General features: G+C 52.1%; 5 protein-coding genes across 5 annotated transcripts; 3 read left to right on the top strand and 2 right to left on the bottom strand.

Moving 5' to 3' along the window:
• Positions 1-303: 303 nt before the first annotated feature.
• On the top strand, positions 304-3,685 carry CORC01_00652 (iron-sulfur cluster transporter ATM1; the record flags this gene model as incomplete). Its single annotated transcript, XM_022612309.1, has 3 exons — positions 304-374; positions 1,455-3,550; positions 3,603-3,685. 3 exons carry the CDS (start codon positions 304-306, stop codon positions 3,683-3,685), a joined length of 2,250 nt encoding a protein of 749 aa, XP_022481448.1.
• A 137-nt stretch (positions 3,686-3,822) lies between these two features.
• On the bottom strand, positions 3,823-9,023 carry CORC01_00653 (uncharacterized protein; the record flags this gene model as incomplete). Its single annotated transcript, XM_022612310.1, has 9 exons — positions 3,823-4,213; positions 4,284-5,567; positions 5,637-5,697; positions 6,095-6,665; positions 6,724-7,069; positions 7,126-7,400; positions 7,455-7,618; positions 7,701-7,975; positions 8,278-9,023. 9 exons carry the CDS (start codon positions 9,021-9,023, stop codon positions 3,823-3,825), a joined length of 4,113 nt encoding a protein of 1,370 aa, XP_022481449.1.
• Positions 9,024-10,344: 1,321 nt separating this feature from the next.
• On the top strand, positions 10,345-10,949 carry CORC01_00654 (aldehyde reductase; the record flags this gene model as incomplete). The annotated part of the gene is made up of 2 exons (XM_022612311.1): positions 10,345-10,407; positions 10,512-10,949. The coding sequence occupies 2 exons, from the start codon at positions 10,345-10,347 to the stop codon at positions 10,947-10,949; spliced, it is 501 nt and encodes a 166-aa protein (XP_022481450.1).
• Positions 10,950-11,480: 531 nt separating this feature from the next.
• Positions 11,481-13,289, top strand: CORC01_00655 (uncharacterized protein; the record flags this gene model as incomplete). Its single annotated transcript, XM_022612312.1, has 3 exons — positions 11,481-12,490; positions 12,549-13,009; positions 13,069-13,289. 3 exons carry the CDS (start codon positions 11,481-11,483, stop codon positions 13,287-13,289), a joined length of 1,692 nt encoding a protein of 563 aa, XP_022481451.1.
• A 285-nt stretch (positions 13,290-13,574) lies between these two features.
• CORC01_00656 (uncharacterized protein) lies at positions 13,575-15,098 on the bottom strand (the record flags this gene model as incomplete). The annotated part of the gene is made up of 1 exon (XM_022612313.1): positions 13,575-15,098. One exon carries the CDS (start codon positions 15,096-15,098, stop codon positions 13,575-13,577), a length of 1,524 nt encoding a protein of 507 aa, XP_022481452.1.
• Positions 15,099-15,513: the final 415 nt, after the last annotated feature.

The raw sequence follows: 15,513 nt of genomic DNA on the forward strand, positions 1-15,513 counted from the left end.
GCGTGGCTACCCCCGTAGCGGATCCTCGAATAATGCTGTTCTCCGGGGATTCGGAAGGGAGGTGGTCTCGCCTTTGGGGGTAACCGGGCTAGATGCTTGATGTTCTAAACGAGATATCAGATCCCGGAGTCGATCTTGACACCTGCAGACTACCTAAACCACATGGATGGTAGCAAGGATTCAACAATGCGCCATTTTGCATGGCAATGTCATTACATGGAAGCTAGGCGTGGTACAATCCGAGTCCCAAGTCTGGAGTCTTGACAGACGCTCACCTGTAACTTAGCCAGAATCCTCTCGTAGATGCCCTTTGGTCTGGCCACTACGGCCGGTTCATCGAGCCAGATGCGCGTGGTTACGAGGCAAAGCTTTGGGTACGTCCGAGGGGCTGATGGTAAGTTGTCTTGACATTAAGCCAAGGCGAGGCAGACTACGGATGAGGCCAACATCGATAATCAAAATTTTACGAGGGTCCCAGTCAATTGTTTACATGAGTCGCCGCGGCCCGCCGTGCCGCTACCGGTTCAACAGCGCCTCGGGACCGAAGAACGGCGTGTGAGCCCGAAGATGCATTCGACCTCGCGCTGGAAATAGAAAATGGGAACCTCGATGACGACGAACTGACAACGGTTCCAACACCGGGTGAGTAGCACTGGAGTCCGGACATGACTCTAGCCTACCGCCCGAGAAGGCGATAACCGAAGCTCAGCTAATTCGACGTTGTTTTAAGAGGCCGGATTCCCCGGTTGATGATGCCTGTGTCAACTCCACTACTGCGCTGGCACTGTTAACACGGCATAATTTGCAACTTTGACTTGAAGTATTGACACTGAGGTTGAGCAAATTTATGGCTGATGTTCTTCAGCTTCAATTCCTCTACCCTCATAATACTGGGAGAAGCGTTTGATGCCATTCTAGCACATTCAGCCCCCCTTTTGATCAAGTTGGGGCTGGTTTTACGCAGTTCCAGCGTGAGAGTGGCTGACCATTCTCGGTGTACCTGCAGACCTTGGCTGGTTTTCGGTGGATCTCGGTAGATCTCGGTGAGCGACCGTGCACCTTGCTGGCCTCGGTGTGTGTGGGGTGTGTTCGGTGTGAATATCAATCAGGTGGGCTCTCAAGGTGCCTTAGGCGCCGGCGATTGCATCATCCCGGCCGAAGCGCTCGACAATGCCGAGCCCGGTGCTTGCGACTTTTACGCCTTGTTGTGCATCATCGCCATGTCTGCCACTCAACCACGTCCAATTTCTCGAGCTGTTTCCCTTCCCCTCCCGCACCATCCCGTGACCAACACCGGTCTTCTATCTGCTGTTTGAATCCTTCAATTGCGGTGAGCTGCGTCAATTTCCCTCCTCCGAAGCAACCCGCCCGCGCCGCCCCCGGGATCGGATCGTTTGTCGATAGCTCGGCCCAGCTCCGTCCACCCCCGCCATCGCTGACACACCCCGCCGCAGAACCCGCGAGGAAGATGATCGAGTTGCGGCGCAGAGCACGATTACGATGATCATCCGAGCCATCACCAAGGCTCCTTTGGCCTGCCCTCGAGGTATCTCCCACACCCAATTCTACCGCCCAGCATGGCTCCCTCAAAGCCCTCGGGCCCCCATCCGCATCTTCCAGACGAGCGCACCTTCGAGACGAGACCAGCCGAAGCCGCCGGCGACGACAAAACTCGATAATGGCGTCGATAAGGCCGCGGGACAACCGCTCCAGGCTGAGCCTGCCAAGGCGAAGAAGAGTACCGCCGTCGATCCCTTGGCAACACCTGAAAAGTCCACACAGGAGCAGCGCAAGGCCGACTGGGCCATCATGAAGGAAATGTCGCGGTATCTGTGGCCCAAAGATAGCCTGAGCACCAAGTTCCGTGTCGGATTGGCCGTCTCCTTGTTGATTGGCGCAAAGGTTCTCAACGTGCAGGTTCCCTTCTACTTCAAGAGCATCGTGGATTCCATGAATATCGACTTTGGCGCGACCGGCGGCACGGCGGTGACAATAGCGGGGAGCATGATCCTGGCGTACGGCGCGACGAGGATAGGTGCGACAATCTTCCAGGAGCTCCGAAATGCCGTGTTTGCCTCCGTCGCCCAGAAAGCCATTCGCCGAGTCGCCTGCAATGTTTTTGACCACCTGCTGCGGTTGGACCTCAGCTTCCATCTGTCCAAGCAGACCGGCGGGCTGACGAGGGCGATCGATCGCGGTACCAAGGGCATAAGCTTCTTGCTGACGAGCATGGTATTCCACATTCTCCCAACTGCCCTAGAAATCTCAATGGTTTGCGGCATCTTGACGTACCAGTACGGTGCCAAATTCGCCGCCATCACGGTGCTCACCATGGTGGGGTATACAGCCTTCACCATCTGGACGACGGCCTGGAGAACAAAGTTCAGGAGACAAGCCAACGCGGCCGACAACAAGGCGTCGACCGTTGCCGTCGACTCGTTGATCAACTACGAGGCCGTCAAGTACTTCAACAATGAAAAGTTCGAGGTTGCGAGATACGACCAGGCTCTGCAGGCATATGAGAAGAGCTCCATCAAGGTCGCGACCTCGCTAGCTTTCCTCAACAGCGGACAGAACATCATCTTCTCCTCGGCGCTGACGGCTATGATGTACTTGGCTGCTAATGGCGTTGCCCAGGGCACGCTAACCGTCGGCGACCTGGTCATGGTCAACCAGCTCGTGTTCCAGCTTTCAGTACCTCTCAACTTCCTCGGCTCCGTGTACCGTGAGCTGCGCCAGTCACTGCTCGACATGGAGACGCTCTTCAATCTGCAAAAGGTCAACGTCTCCATCAAGGACGAGCCGAATGCGAAGCCACTTGCCCTATCCAAGGGTGGCCAGATCAAGTTCGAAAACGTCACCTTTGGCTACCACCCCGATCGCCCCATCCTCCGCAACCTGTCTCTTACCATCCCTGCCGGCAAAAAGGTCGCCATAGTCGGCCCCAGCGGTTGTGGCAAGTCCACCCTTCTCCGCCTCCTGTTCCGCTCCTACGACGCGCAGTCTGGCCGCATCTTTGTCGACGACCAGGACATCCGCCAAGTCCAAGTGGACTCTCTTCGCCGGGCCATTGGTGTCGTTCCTCAGGACACCCCGCTTTTCAACGATACCATCGAGCACAACATCCGATACGGCGACATGTCGGCACCCCAAGAGCGCGTCATCGCCGCTGCTCAACGCGCGCGCATCCATGACATCATCGAGCGCTTCCCCGACGGATACCAGACCAAGGTGGGAGAGCGTGGCTTGATGATCTCCGGCGGAGAGAAGCAACGTCTAGCCGTCAGCAGACTCCTTCTCAAGGACCCGCCTCTGCTCTTCTTCGACGAGGCCACCAGCGCCTTGGATACCCACACTGAGCAGGCCCTCATGCTCAACATTAACAGCATTCTGCGTGAAAAGTCACGGACCAGTGTGTTTGTTGCCCACAGATTGCGCACCATCTTTGACGCAGACCTCATTATCGTGCTGAAGGAGGGCAATGTCGCCGAGAAGGGCACCCACCGAGAGCTGATTGACAGGGGTGGACTTTACGCTGAGCTCTGGAGTGGTAAGTTACTCGCTGTCGTTGCCGATGCCAGCCTGACTAACATCTTGCGTAGCCCAAGAAACGCTGTTCGATGCAGATGGCCAGGAACGCGAGCAGTCAGAAGAGGATACGAAGAAGCCACCTGTCGCACCTTAAAGATACCATGCCCACTAAGTTTTATTTATTCGAAAAACAATACAGGCATTTTGCTTGATTTCAATTTCAAAAGACCTTTCACATCAAACGAATGGACGAGGCTTTTGCGTGAATTCAAGAGGTTTCTACAACGACGGCTATGGCCGAAACAAGCTATCCTCCGTCTTCTTCCTAGGAACTCTGCCCTTCCTCTGCCGTTGTCGTGCGGAAAGATACGAAATCCTGTACCTCCATCCTAATACGCTGGCTCTTCCATGATTTGGCAACCAGTCGTCTTTTTGCTCCGCTGTAGTCGTCCAGGTCAAGGCTTTCTCTTTTGGGAAGTCGTGTGTAGTCGTGCCTTTTTTGGCTGATGTAAAAGTCCCGGTTGCCCATGCCGCGATCAGATCCCACTTGTAGCCATACAGAAATGCCAGGCCTATAACTCCAAACGTGAGAGGCAGGGCCGATGTCCAAAACATCCTCTGGTCGTAGTTGGTATCTCTAATGTCGATAGTGTTCATTCCGAAAAAGCTTGTGACGAATGACCTAGGGATCACCATCAGCATGTCTTCAGCTGTACGATGAATTACGTCAACGTTGCATGAAGGTAACTTACAGGGGCAAAAAGAACAACGTTACTATCGTGAACACTCGGATTGCCTTTCCATGACCCTCGTCGAGGATCTCAATCCTCTGCTTCGTGTCGTCTCTCAACACCCTAACCTTCTTTCGGAGGATCCCAAGTGCTCTGTCGCGTTCCGCTAATCGACGTTGTTGTCTGCGCACGCACTTGCTCTCAAGCTTGAACAAAGATTTTCTTTCCTTGTAATACATCCAATCGGTTGTGGGATACTTGAATGTTAGAGGAGAGAATAGCTTCTGGTAAGCTCTCAATAGACCTTGTTGCGAGGCGACCACCATTTGCAAAGCTTCCAATTCTTCTTCGAGGGCGTGGATCTCTACAAAAGCCTCCCTTTTCGGTTTTCGGTTGGTGTTGAATCGGAGTCTGGCGGTATAGTTCCGGTAATGGCTGATGAGATCCAACTTTTCGTCGGTGCCTTGGACGGAGATATTGTTCTGTAGATGGCTAATCAAAGAAGCTGCCAGAAATTCAGGCCCTATAGGAGCAATGATGATTCTCTCCGTGTCTCCCTTGCTTGTCCCTAGTAGGATTATGTCCTCCTTGGCCCGGTCGAGGTGATTGCGGACGCGTTCTGATGTTGCGGCTCCGCTTCTCTTTAGGCCCAACAAACGTTGTTCGGCGTGCTGGCCGTATGACGACTCAGAAGTGGCAGCGAATCTGTTCATCCATGAAATTTCTTTGGCCTTCAAGATGAACAAGGCAACGATCCGCTCGAAAGCCTCGACGAGGCTGCTGGGGAGATGAGGTCTGCCGTCATTGCAGCTGGTTGAATCTTCCAACCCAGTCACGCTCGTGACCAGCTTATGAAGCTCTTCTATTCGGTCAACTATGTCTTCAAGTTCTCCATAAAAGAGATCAAGACTTGAGGCGACATCGTTTTTCGAAGCCCTTCTCGGTCTTACGGTCCAAGTTTCTTTGGCTTTTTGCCGGCGTATCCAAACAAAACAAGGGTCATCAAACACCCTACCCTTTTTGGTTTGGTGTTGACATGGAGTCCTCATATGAATTTTATGCCAATGCTCGAGTGCTTCTTCGGGTGACAGATAGTCTTTCAACTCATCGCAGTCGTCGCAATCTACTTGAGCCCTTGTGCCTGAAACTGAGGCTGACTCTCCATACGGAAAAGTGGCTTCAATCGTCCGTGATATGAACCAGGACTGCTCGTCGGTTTCTTTATGCTCATCGATCGACCATCGGAGCCCCTGACAGATGTCAGTCTGGAAACTTGTGTACACATGCACGTTTGGATTGAGTTGCCTAGTTGTGGGGAATCAAAGCTCTTACCCTCAAAATTGCATCTACCGAACCCCAGAATCGCTTGCATACCGGATGATGAACGAGGCGTCCCTCATTTGGAAGGAAGGCGCCAAGGATACTTTGGGAAACGCTGAATATTCTCGACAATAGAAAATCTTCAAAGTTTCCTGTAGAATCCGTCATTATCCAAGGATCATCACTCAATCCGAAACTGTCGCGTGACGTGTTGGATACAGGTTGGCGGAAATGTGTGTTGAATCCAGCACTCGGGCCAAAGCTGTTGTCTCCATTCTCGGTTGATCCAAATAGAGTCGACTCTTGGGCTACGAAGCTTCTGGTAGACCCTTCAAGTTTCGTGCTGTTTTCTGAATTTGGTTCGTGAAGATCAGGATCAGCCCCCGACATTGATCTTTGATTAGTGACCGGAGCCTCCGGAAAAATATCCGCTGAAGGGTCAGACGCTTCAAACTGCTTTGGTTTCTCGGCCGTTTTCCCGGTTGATCCTGTCTGGGATGATTGCAGCATACCAGCCAATCTTTCGATAAGCTCGTCCTTGGTGCATTCAAATGAAGCCTTGTACCATTTGCCAACTTTTTCCGACTCCATGGTCGCATTCAATTTTCCCAGTAATTGAGAGACCGTCTGTTCGATTTCGGATTTTGATCTCTTATCATCGTCCCATGTCAGTCTCCAGGCCAGAAAGGGTACAGGATCCATTTCTGCTAGATTCAGTGACGGTAGGCCTGCAGAGAAATAGCCCGTTCCAAATTCACGATCAGGAGTTGGTCTGGTCCACGAGCCGTGGTATGAGCTTGCATCCATGTCGCTTCGGGTCCGTCTAAAGTGTTCCTGATCGTTGAACCAATTCGGGAGTGGCTCTGCCTCTAGTGGTGAGTCACGGGCATAAGTGAAGCTTGAAGTCCTCGAACGGCTTCGACTCCGTCTACGCCGTGACCCTTCCTGAATGTCGGGCGTGAAATCAGACCCTCCAGCGCCATTGGAGAAAGATCGAGACGTTTGTCTTCGCGGAAGAGTGAATCTTGTCTCATTGATACCATTAGAAGCTGATTGCCCAGGCTGCGATTTGGGACTCCCAGTCTATAAACAGAGTCACCATTAGCGTGTTCTAGGGGATGAATGAGATGCTTCAACGTACTACTCCATTCGGCTGAGCTGGATGCTCTATTTCTTTGCCTAGTTTGAAAAGTTTCGGTACCTCAACCCCTCCGAGCGAGACGGAGGAGTCAAAGGTGGCTGTGTTTCTCAACCTGAAGCTTGTTTCTGACATGGATGTAGTCAAGTCAACTGTGCCGTCGAGTGAGGAATTGTCGACGCCCAAATGTGATTCAAACGACATGGTGGAAGTTTCAAGCAGGTCGTCCTCAAACTCCAGCCCGTCTTCTGAAGGACTCGGAGAGTCGTCACCGCCATATTCCCACATACCGGGATGCAGAACCATCTGCATGTCGAAGTTTGCAGCTCTGGATTCGGATCGAAATGAACTAGAAAAGCTTCAGAATTGAGTCCAATCAAACGCGGAATCTTGCGTGTGTCTTACCTCCGGCGTGAGTCTCTGCGGCTACCTAGGCTGCTCCGACTTCCCGCGGTGAGGAGCTTCTCTGACAGGGCACGAAACTCATCGTTCGACCCCCGCTGCCCCTCGTGCTTTTCCCGAATGCTGAAGACATAGTTTTCAATGGTCTCGCTTGCAAGCAAGTCCAACCAGATGTCCGCTGTGATTGTGCGAAAACTATCATCGACCAGCACGAAGGCAGCTGCATTCAAGCGGCCTTGACCCTTGAATGCCAATGCCATCGCATGTTTGAGAAAGTCCTATAATGTTTCAGAAAAAGACCCAGCAAGATGAGGTTGAGATTAAGTGCTCACTGCGTATTTGCAATCTGCTTTGACGACAACATGATACCGGCACATGTCTTTTTCATCAATGAGCCTAATCGTGTATATTCCTGCAGACGACCTTGTCCGATCGACGGTAATGAGGTTCCGTTGTAATTCCAGTGACGGTAATTCTGAAAAGGTTATGATCAGATCTAAGACAGTTGGGATCAGTAAGCAAAAGTCTTTTACATCCCCCATCGGGGACAATTTCCAAAGTGCGGGGATATTACTTACCTGCACCAACCACCAAGGACCAAAGCTGAGGAACCTGGAGCTGGTATTGCCGTAATCCATCAAATGGGAATTTGCGACCACGAGAGTCAGTCTTATGTCGTGTTTCGTCGTCATAACCATAGAGAACCTCACGAAGACTCCTCATATAGTGGTTTTCGTGGAACCTTTTGCCGGAAGACTCGTCGGTGAGAAGGAGGTGCGGTGCAGAAATGAAGACAACAGGCTCGGTATCAAACATGTCTTCATACTCATATATCCCAAGTGAGCTGTCGTATCTTCCGATGTATTGAATTATTGAGCCAGGCTCGATGTAGGATCCATTTTCTGAAGACCTCTCACATCTTGCCGTGACTTCTTTGAGAACTGCAAGTGCAACCAGTCTTAATGATTGAGAGATGTATGGACAGTCCCCTACTAGAGTCTTGGTTGGTCAGTAAACGATTCTGTTCCTAAACCTGTTCATCCTCCATCGCTTCGCAGACCTCACCTTCAGTGTCTTAATATTCAAAGACTGGGCTTGTACGTGGCTGATTTCCTTTAGTTCTGAAACTCCCTGTGTGACTTGAAAAATGCTCACAGCCATCTCAAGCGAACCAGAGATTCGTCTGTAACCCCGAATTCATAGTCTTCTGGACAGACGAGAGTGACCTTTTGATTGCCGGCGCGATCCATATAAAACTCTGCTGCATGCGCTGTATTGAGCTGCGTAACAGCACCGTTGATCAGTTCTGACGTTTCCTGATTCCAAGCCAAAAGTCGCCCGGCAGTGGAGTCCATGTTGTTGTCCATCGATGATTTCGCGCTGTTAAGATTCAGAACTCCGGAATGGATCACTGGGCCTTCAAGATCGTCCCGATCCCAATCTGTGTCTTCCAATGTGGATTCAATGTCTTCATAGAATTCCTCGCCCCTGCGCGCGTTCGGACTTGGCGTTTCCGGAGCGTGTGCGTCCACGTTGATCCAGTCAAAGCCTCGGTCTCTCTCTTGTTGGTCAAATTCACCATTGTCTCCTACTTCTGAAGTCCCTTGGTCTGAGCTCCGAATCCTTTTGCTCAGCTCAAGAAGCTCAGTGATGTGATCCTCTCCGAGTGCCAGCTGAACAACAATTGTGTCCCCATCTTCGGCGAAAGGATACTCTAATTCGATCAAAGCGCGCTTGGACACAATTCTTGAGGGAATTCGCGTTGTGCCTTGTTTTGGGCGAGAGCCTCGATGGAATGAACCGACGCTGGGCGTAGGTGACGGCAGAGGCGAAGCCGGCGAGTCTGACCAATCCTCAAACCCATCCTCTTCGAAACGGATTTGCTTAGGCTTGTTTGCCATGTTTTCGGCGCTGAATTGGAATAGTCATGCAGCGCTCTAGTGTTGGAAGTTGATGGGTTCACCGACTCTCGCTAATGTAAGATGCTTTGAGGTCATTCTATGTCGGTGACGAGTGACAGTTGTTACTTGAAGGGTTTGATGCTGGGGAACTTTGCGATAATCAAATCTTTCAGAGCCTTGCTTACATACTACGGTCCTCGGGGCTAACCTCCGCTGGCGTTCAGCTATGCTAGGGTTTCATGCATCATGACGGAGCTTACGCTGTATCCAACCCACACACCATCGGAGCAGTATGCTTAGCTCAGCCCGCTCAGAAAGGTAGTGGAGCATTGATTCTACCTTGAATGGAGAATGAAGCGGTTTTCAGAGGACAATTCGGTGCACGATGTGCTAAGAAAATTTTCCAGCTCATTCATGAGATAACACAGTTTGGGTCCTCTAGTCAAGATTGAGGAAGCATGTGGTGCTACGTGAAGTTATGCAAACCAGATCTCCGGGGAAACAAATTTTGCGAGAGAAGCCCAGTTAATAAATGCCGATTGGAATGGCCGAGTAACTCGAACGGAAGAGATGTAGTGTCCTATTCGGACTGCCGAGAGAGGTGGACAATAGACGGATAAAACCCGCCGTCTCCGCTCCGTTGATGTTTCGGCGGCCTTCCGTTGAGCTCGATTTAACGACCCGCCTGACGGAGATCGTTATTTTCTCTGGCCGGCTACAAAGGCTGGATAGTTGTCCATATCCAGTCCAATTGACTTGGCCACAGAGTCCGTGGAACGATCCGTAACCTGAAGAAGTATCCCTGGCTTGTCACACACTTTGAAAAGGCATACGCCAAAGGGAAATTTGAAATTCACGTTGTTCCTGATATGCAAATTGACGGCACGTACGACAAGGTTGTCAAAGGCGAGTGATGCTACGCCTTACTAGCACAGCACGAAGCTCTGACAACTCATCGGTTCTCTATACCGTGGACTTTTCTCCTCGCTTGTATGGAACTCTAACCAAATAGCTCAGGTACCACTATCTTTGTGCACAATACCACCGCCATTGAATTCAACGACGATCCAGTCAAAGTGATTGGAGATGCAGTCAAATGTGGGATGATCGCCACCGGGGCAGCATATAAAGAACTAACTATGAAGCGATTCGTCCTGGCTTCATCAGCCTCGACGCTTATACTGCTCGAGAAGACAACTACTTAATCCTCCAGTCCCAGGAAGCGGACATAGATACCTAAGCGCACGACGCGAAAGAGCTGGCTTGGGCCCCTCCTGCTTGGAGCGTCGAGCACGGCGTGGCAATCTACGGCGCAAGCAAGATGGAGCAAGAGTACATCATATGGAAATTCTATGGAGAGAACAAGACGGATCGCCCGGATATTGTGATCAAATTAAGTAAGCCAGCATCTCAATGCCGTCTCATGTGTCTGGAAATGAGCTTTGACTACGTCTTACTCGTTCATGCTAACATCTGTTCAATCTGTAGTCATCCCGGACTTCAACTTTGGAAGAGGCATTGACCCTGCTCATACTGAAAGGCTCATCCTCGTTCGGCTTCATTATTGAGCCTTTAGGGGAAAAGACTCTCCCGCAGCCTTGGCATCTTCCTCACTACTTCGTCGATGTTGAGGATGATGCTGCTCCACACGTTGCAGCAGTTATTCTGCCCGGTGTTAACGGCGAACCTAGTTTCGCTTTTGCCTGCCCGATGAACTGGGATATAATCTTGGCTATTTTCGGGACGCATGATACCGACATAAGGTTTGCCGGCAACTTCCACAACGAAGAATACCTTGTCACAGTCAAGCCTACTACTGTGAGGGCGGAGAGCCGTTTGAAGAGACTGGGTCGGCCGGGTGGGATCTCTTTGGAGCATAGTATCGAGACAAACACTGAATACCTGGAGACCTCAAACCGTCCATGACATTTGCGCATCAGATGTCACTTGGACAAAAGAGTAGAAAGATGTGGGCTGCGTTGCGATGCACCACAAGCGCCGGATCCAGGTCGTCCACCGTCATCAAAAACATGATGCTTACACCCCTCGATTGTTTGCTTGAACAGGCTTCGGGTTGGTGGCATTCAGTTCTTGCGCAATCCTTCATCTTGGCGCCTTCATCTTGGCGCCTACCTAACTGATTGGATCGGCTGGGGAGACAAGTGAGCATTCGAAGCCATTCGAGGATGCTGTATTCGTGCATTTCAACGCGTTCCTGGCTACGACGTTTTCGTGAAGGATTGGCTGATCCCTGTTCATGACGATTCGAATGGGTTCAGTGTAACGTTCCCAAGCCAGCGATAGAGCGATACGCACCGGCGGGACAATCAAAGTTTAACTTCGGATGAAGAAATGGTGCGTCTCAGACAAAGGTGTCGATCTACCCCTCATTTCTTTACTGCAGCTCCTTTCCAACCTCGAATATTCATCTCATTGACTAGAGCATCTAGGCTAGTGATGGCTTCAACTAATACTTCCGACGCACTGGGCCAATCTCAGGGGCTTTTAGAGTCACTCCAACAACATGCGACATCGCTCATCATCACCTGGTTATTGCTACCACTCCTGGGCGTGGTGGTCCTTCGTCGTGTCTTCCGACCAAAAGCAAATGAGCCTCCGAGCTTGCCGGGCCTCATTCCCTACGTTTCAAACACGTACCAATACATCACCGACAACAGCAGATTCCTCGAACGTGCGACCGAAGCATTGAAGAAAAGCAGTGTCGTGAAGTTCAACCTTGGCACCGAGAACGTTTACCTGGTCGCGGGCTCTCACAATGTCCAGAAGCTATTCCGCAACAGTTCGAATAACACGCTCAGCTCAGACAAGTTCATCGTCATGGTCAACGGGCGAGTGCAGGGGATGATCGATGAGGATGTCGCGGTAATGTACAATGATAAATCTGGTCGTCTGAAGATGCCGGCGGCGGGAAATGAGAGCAGGCCGGAGAACCAGAGGCACTGGTTTGCGTTGCATCACCTCTTCAACGAGCACCTGTTCCGCGCCGAGGCTACCGCAAGGCTCGCGGAGACGTTCATCACCTTTTTCGGCGAGAGGCTCGGCCAGCAGCCACTGGGTGAGTGGAAGACCTTGCAACTGTTCAAGTATCTCAAGAAGGACATGGCAGAAGCGGCGACGATCTCCCTCGCGGGGCGCAAGCTGATTGAGGATCATCCGGAATTCATCGATGTATTTTGGGAATTCGATACGGTTGCAATGCAGCTCATGTACGGCCTACCGACTTGGATCAATCCAAAGCCAAAACAGGTTCAGCGCAAAGCCCTGGCCATGATGTCGGATTTCCTGACAGACGCATGGGCCAAGTTTGACTGGAACGGTCCGGATGCTGATGCAGACTGGGAGCCCATCTTTGGCTCGAGACTCCAACGAGAACATTCCAAGTTTTGGGAGAAGAATGGGTTTGCCCTTCAGTCGCGTGCGGGAATGTACATTGGAAGTATCACCGGGTGCGGCATCAAGAGTGTGATCTGCTGTCAGGGCCAATTTTACTGATGCTTCTACTAGTATCAACTCGAACTCCGTTCCCCAGAGCGCCTGGGCCGTTATGGAAGTGATCAGAGACCGGTCGCTCTTCCAAGCGGTCCGCCAAGAGGTTGATTCGGTCTCCATCACCGACCCCAAGACAGGAAAACCGACTTTTGATCTGGCAAAGCTTGTTACCCTACCCCTACTCCAGTCGATTTATCTCGAGACACTTCGGATGCACGTGTCCATCAATATCACTCGTGAAGTCATGGAGCCAATGGAGTTGGATGGATATCATCTCAGCAAAGGCTCCTTGATTCAAGCACCCACCCAAATTGGCCATCGCGAAGAGTCGGTATGGGGTGTGGAGGGGCATCCTGCGTCGGAATTCTGGGCGGAACGTCATATTCAATACGTCGAGAAGGAAGATGAAAACGGTCAAGTCCAGAAAGTCAAAGAATTTGTCATGGCCGGAAGACCCAGTGACTTCTTCCCCTACGGTAAGTTGTGGATGACTATACCAGCCGTACTCCTCGGACCATTAATGTTTATGTGATAGGTGGCGGCGTATCCATGTGCCCGGGGCGCTTTTTTGCCAAGCAGGAGATCATGTTGGCCGTCGCGATGATTGCGTCTCGCTTCGAGATTGAATTCGAGGATTGGGTCAACTTTGATGGGTCGCTTTCCGAGAGGCCGGCTATGAATGACAAGGCATACGTTGGCGCGGGAGCTGTCCCGCCAGATAGGGACATGAGAATCCGCTGGAAAAGACGGTGGTGATTACTTGGTCCATTCGATTTAACCCAAGGCTTAGTTTCAGTACTCAAAGGGGAAAGGCATATTTCGCATTGAAGTGAAAAGATTTTGCAATTACTGCGCGGAAGGTTCGCCAGTTATATACGGTATGAGCAGTGATTAATAATGTGACGGAAAGCCAAGAAGATTGGCCAAATGTGTATCAAGAGAAGTGAGTGTGTGGTAACGTAACAGTGCCATTATGGTCATGATCATCATGAGTTAACTATGAATACAACAGGATATACAATGCTCGCTATCATAACCCCCCTAGTTCATACGGTAAACAGCATCCTTCTTGAAGTATCTGCTGATATCGTTGTCCTCGCCGCACTTGGTGCAGGTGTGGAAAACCTTGGCTCCCTCATGTCCTGGGCCGTAATGGTCAGGGCCCATTCCGTTGGGTCCCAGACCGCTTGTGCCAGGGACATGGGAGGATTGCGTACCTTGGTTCAGCGAGGAAGATCCAGTGTGTCCTCCGAGAACACCGCCAGTGCCAGCGACGTTACCATGAGTGCCGTGAGTGCCGTGAGTGCCGTGAGCACTATGAGTACCAAGAGTGGCGGTAGGAGCCTCGTTGTAAGGGTCGAGCATGCTGCTCTTAGGAACGCCTGGCTCGTTGCCGGTAAGGCTGGAACGGTGGTGGCCGTGAACACCTCCAGCGTGGGTGCCAGTGACACCGACGTCAGTTCCATGTGTGTTGTGAGCAACGGGAGAGTTGACGCTGCCAACCGTGTTGGTACCTCCGTGGCCAGACTCGTGCATGTCGTCGCGGTGATGTCTGTGGGCAGCCTGACCAGCAGCCACGGCGACGCCGGCACCAACGCCGGCACCGATACCGGCGCCAGCGGCTCCGTGACCGGTGCGTTCACGGCCCATGTCTCTATCTCTCACGCGAGTGTCGTACGGGTCGCTGGCGTTGCCGCCAGACAGAGCCGCCTGAGGGTTGTGTGCGGCGCTATGAACGCCGCTGTAGGGATCACCACTAGCACCGCCAACTCCGGTGTTGGGGCCGTTTGGGTGAGTGAAGTCGCGACCCTCAACTGATCGATCGACACCCGAGGCAGGGTCGTGGTGAGTGGACGCCGCGGGATTATAATGTCCTCCACCAACGGCCTGAGGACCCCCTCGGCCAATGCCAGACTCGTTGGGGCGGAGCGGCAAGTCCTTGTTGACAGTGGCGCCATCGCGGCCAACATCACCCCAGTAAGGGTCCTGGGCGTTGGCGCGCTCGGCATTGGCGAGATACTCGCCCTTGTAGGGCTTGTTGCGGCCAACTCCTTGACCGACTTCGACACCGGAGTCATGGGGGCGGTGGGTGCCGGAGAGACCAACGCCAGGCGCGCCGCGATGGTCACGGTCTGAGTCGACTCTGGGATCCAGCTTGTTTGCAGCTCTTCCGGCGTGTGGGCCATGAACTCCATCGGGATCATTGACGTTGCTGTATCCTGCGGTGTTGCTGCCAGTCAGGCCTCCCGTGTGGCCGGTGGTTGTGGCGTGGGTGGCGTCCTGGGTGGTGCCATGGGTGGTCCCTGTCAAACCGGACGTAGGTCCGCCGCGATGGTCGTGGTGAGTACCGGTGGTGTGAGTACCGGTGGTGCCGGTGGTACCGGTTGTGTGGCTTCCGGTGGTTCCTCCGGTGTATCCACCGGTCGTGGTGGTGTTGTGTTTGGTGGTTCCGGCGGTAGTAGAGTCGGAGGGGAATGCTCCTGGTGGCTGGTCACCCTCGTACGTGGTCTTCTGAGGCTGGTCGTCGCTGTGGAGCGCGTTCTTGATTTTAGCTCCCAAACCCATGTTTGCTGATTAACTTGTTAAAGTTGAAGTGGTATCAAGAGACGTTGAGAGTGATAATACAAAAGGTTGATGCTCGGGTTTTTGGGGTATCAAAGTAGTTGGTGTTGCGTTGTTGGTATCAAATTGTGTTGTGGAATATTCTTCTAGAACTATGAAGCTGAGGGAGACAGAGCATCAAATACTCGTCACGAAGCACAATAGTCATTCGCTCTGAGCCAACGCCGAATGTGATGTCACTGGCTCGACTTCCAGGTCCAAAGGCCAGGCCATCTTGCCGCCATCCAAATAGGCCATCGCGAAGAGTCGGTATGGGGTGTGGAGGGGCATCCTGCGTCGGAATTCTGGGCGGAACGTCATATTCAATACGTCGAGAAGGAAGATGAAAATGGTCAAGTCCAGAAAGTCAAAGAATTTG

This window comes from Colletotrichum orchidophilum, assembly GCF_001831195.1.
Source record: "Colletotrichum orchidophilum strain IMI 309357 chromosome Unknown Scaffold_3.1, whole genome shotgun sequence".
NCBI lineage: Eukaryota > Fungi > Ascomycota > Sordariomycetes > Glomerellales > Glomerellaceae > Colletotrichum > Colletotrichum orchidophilum.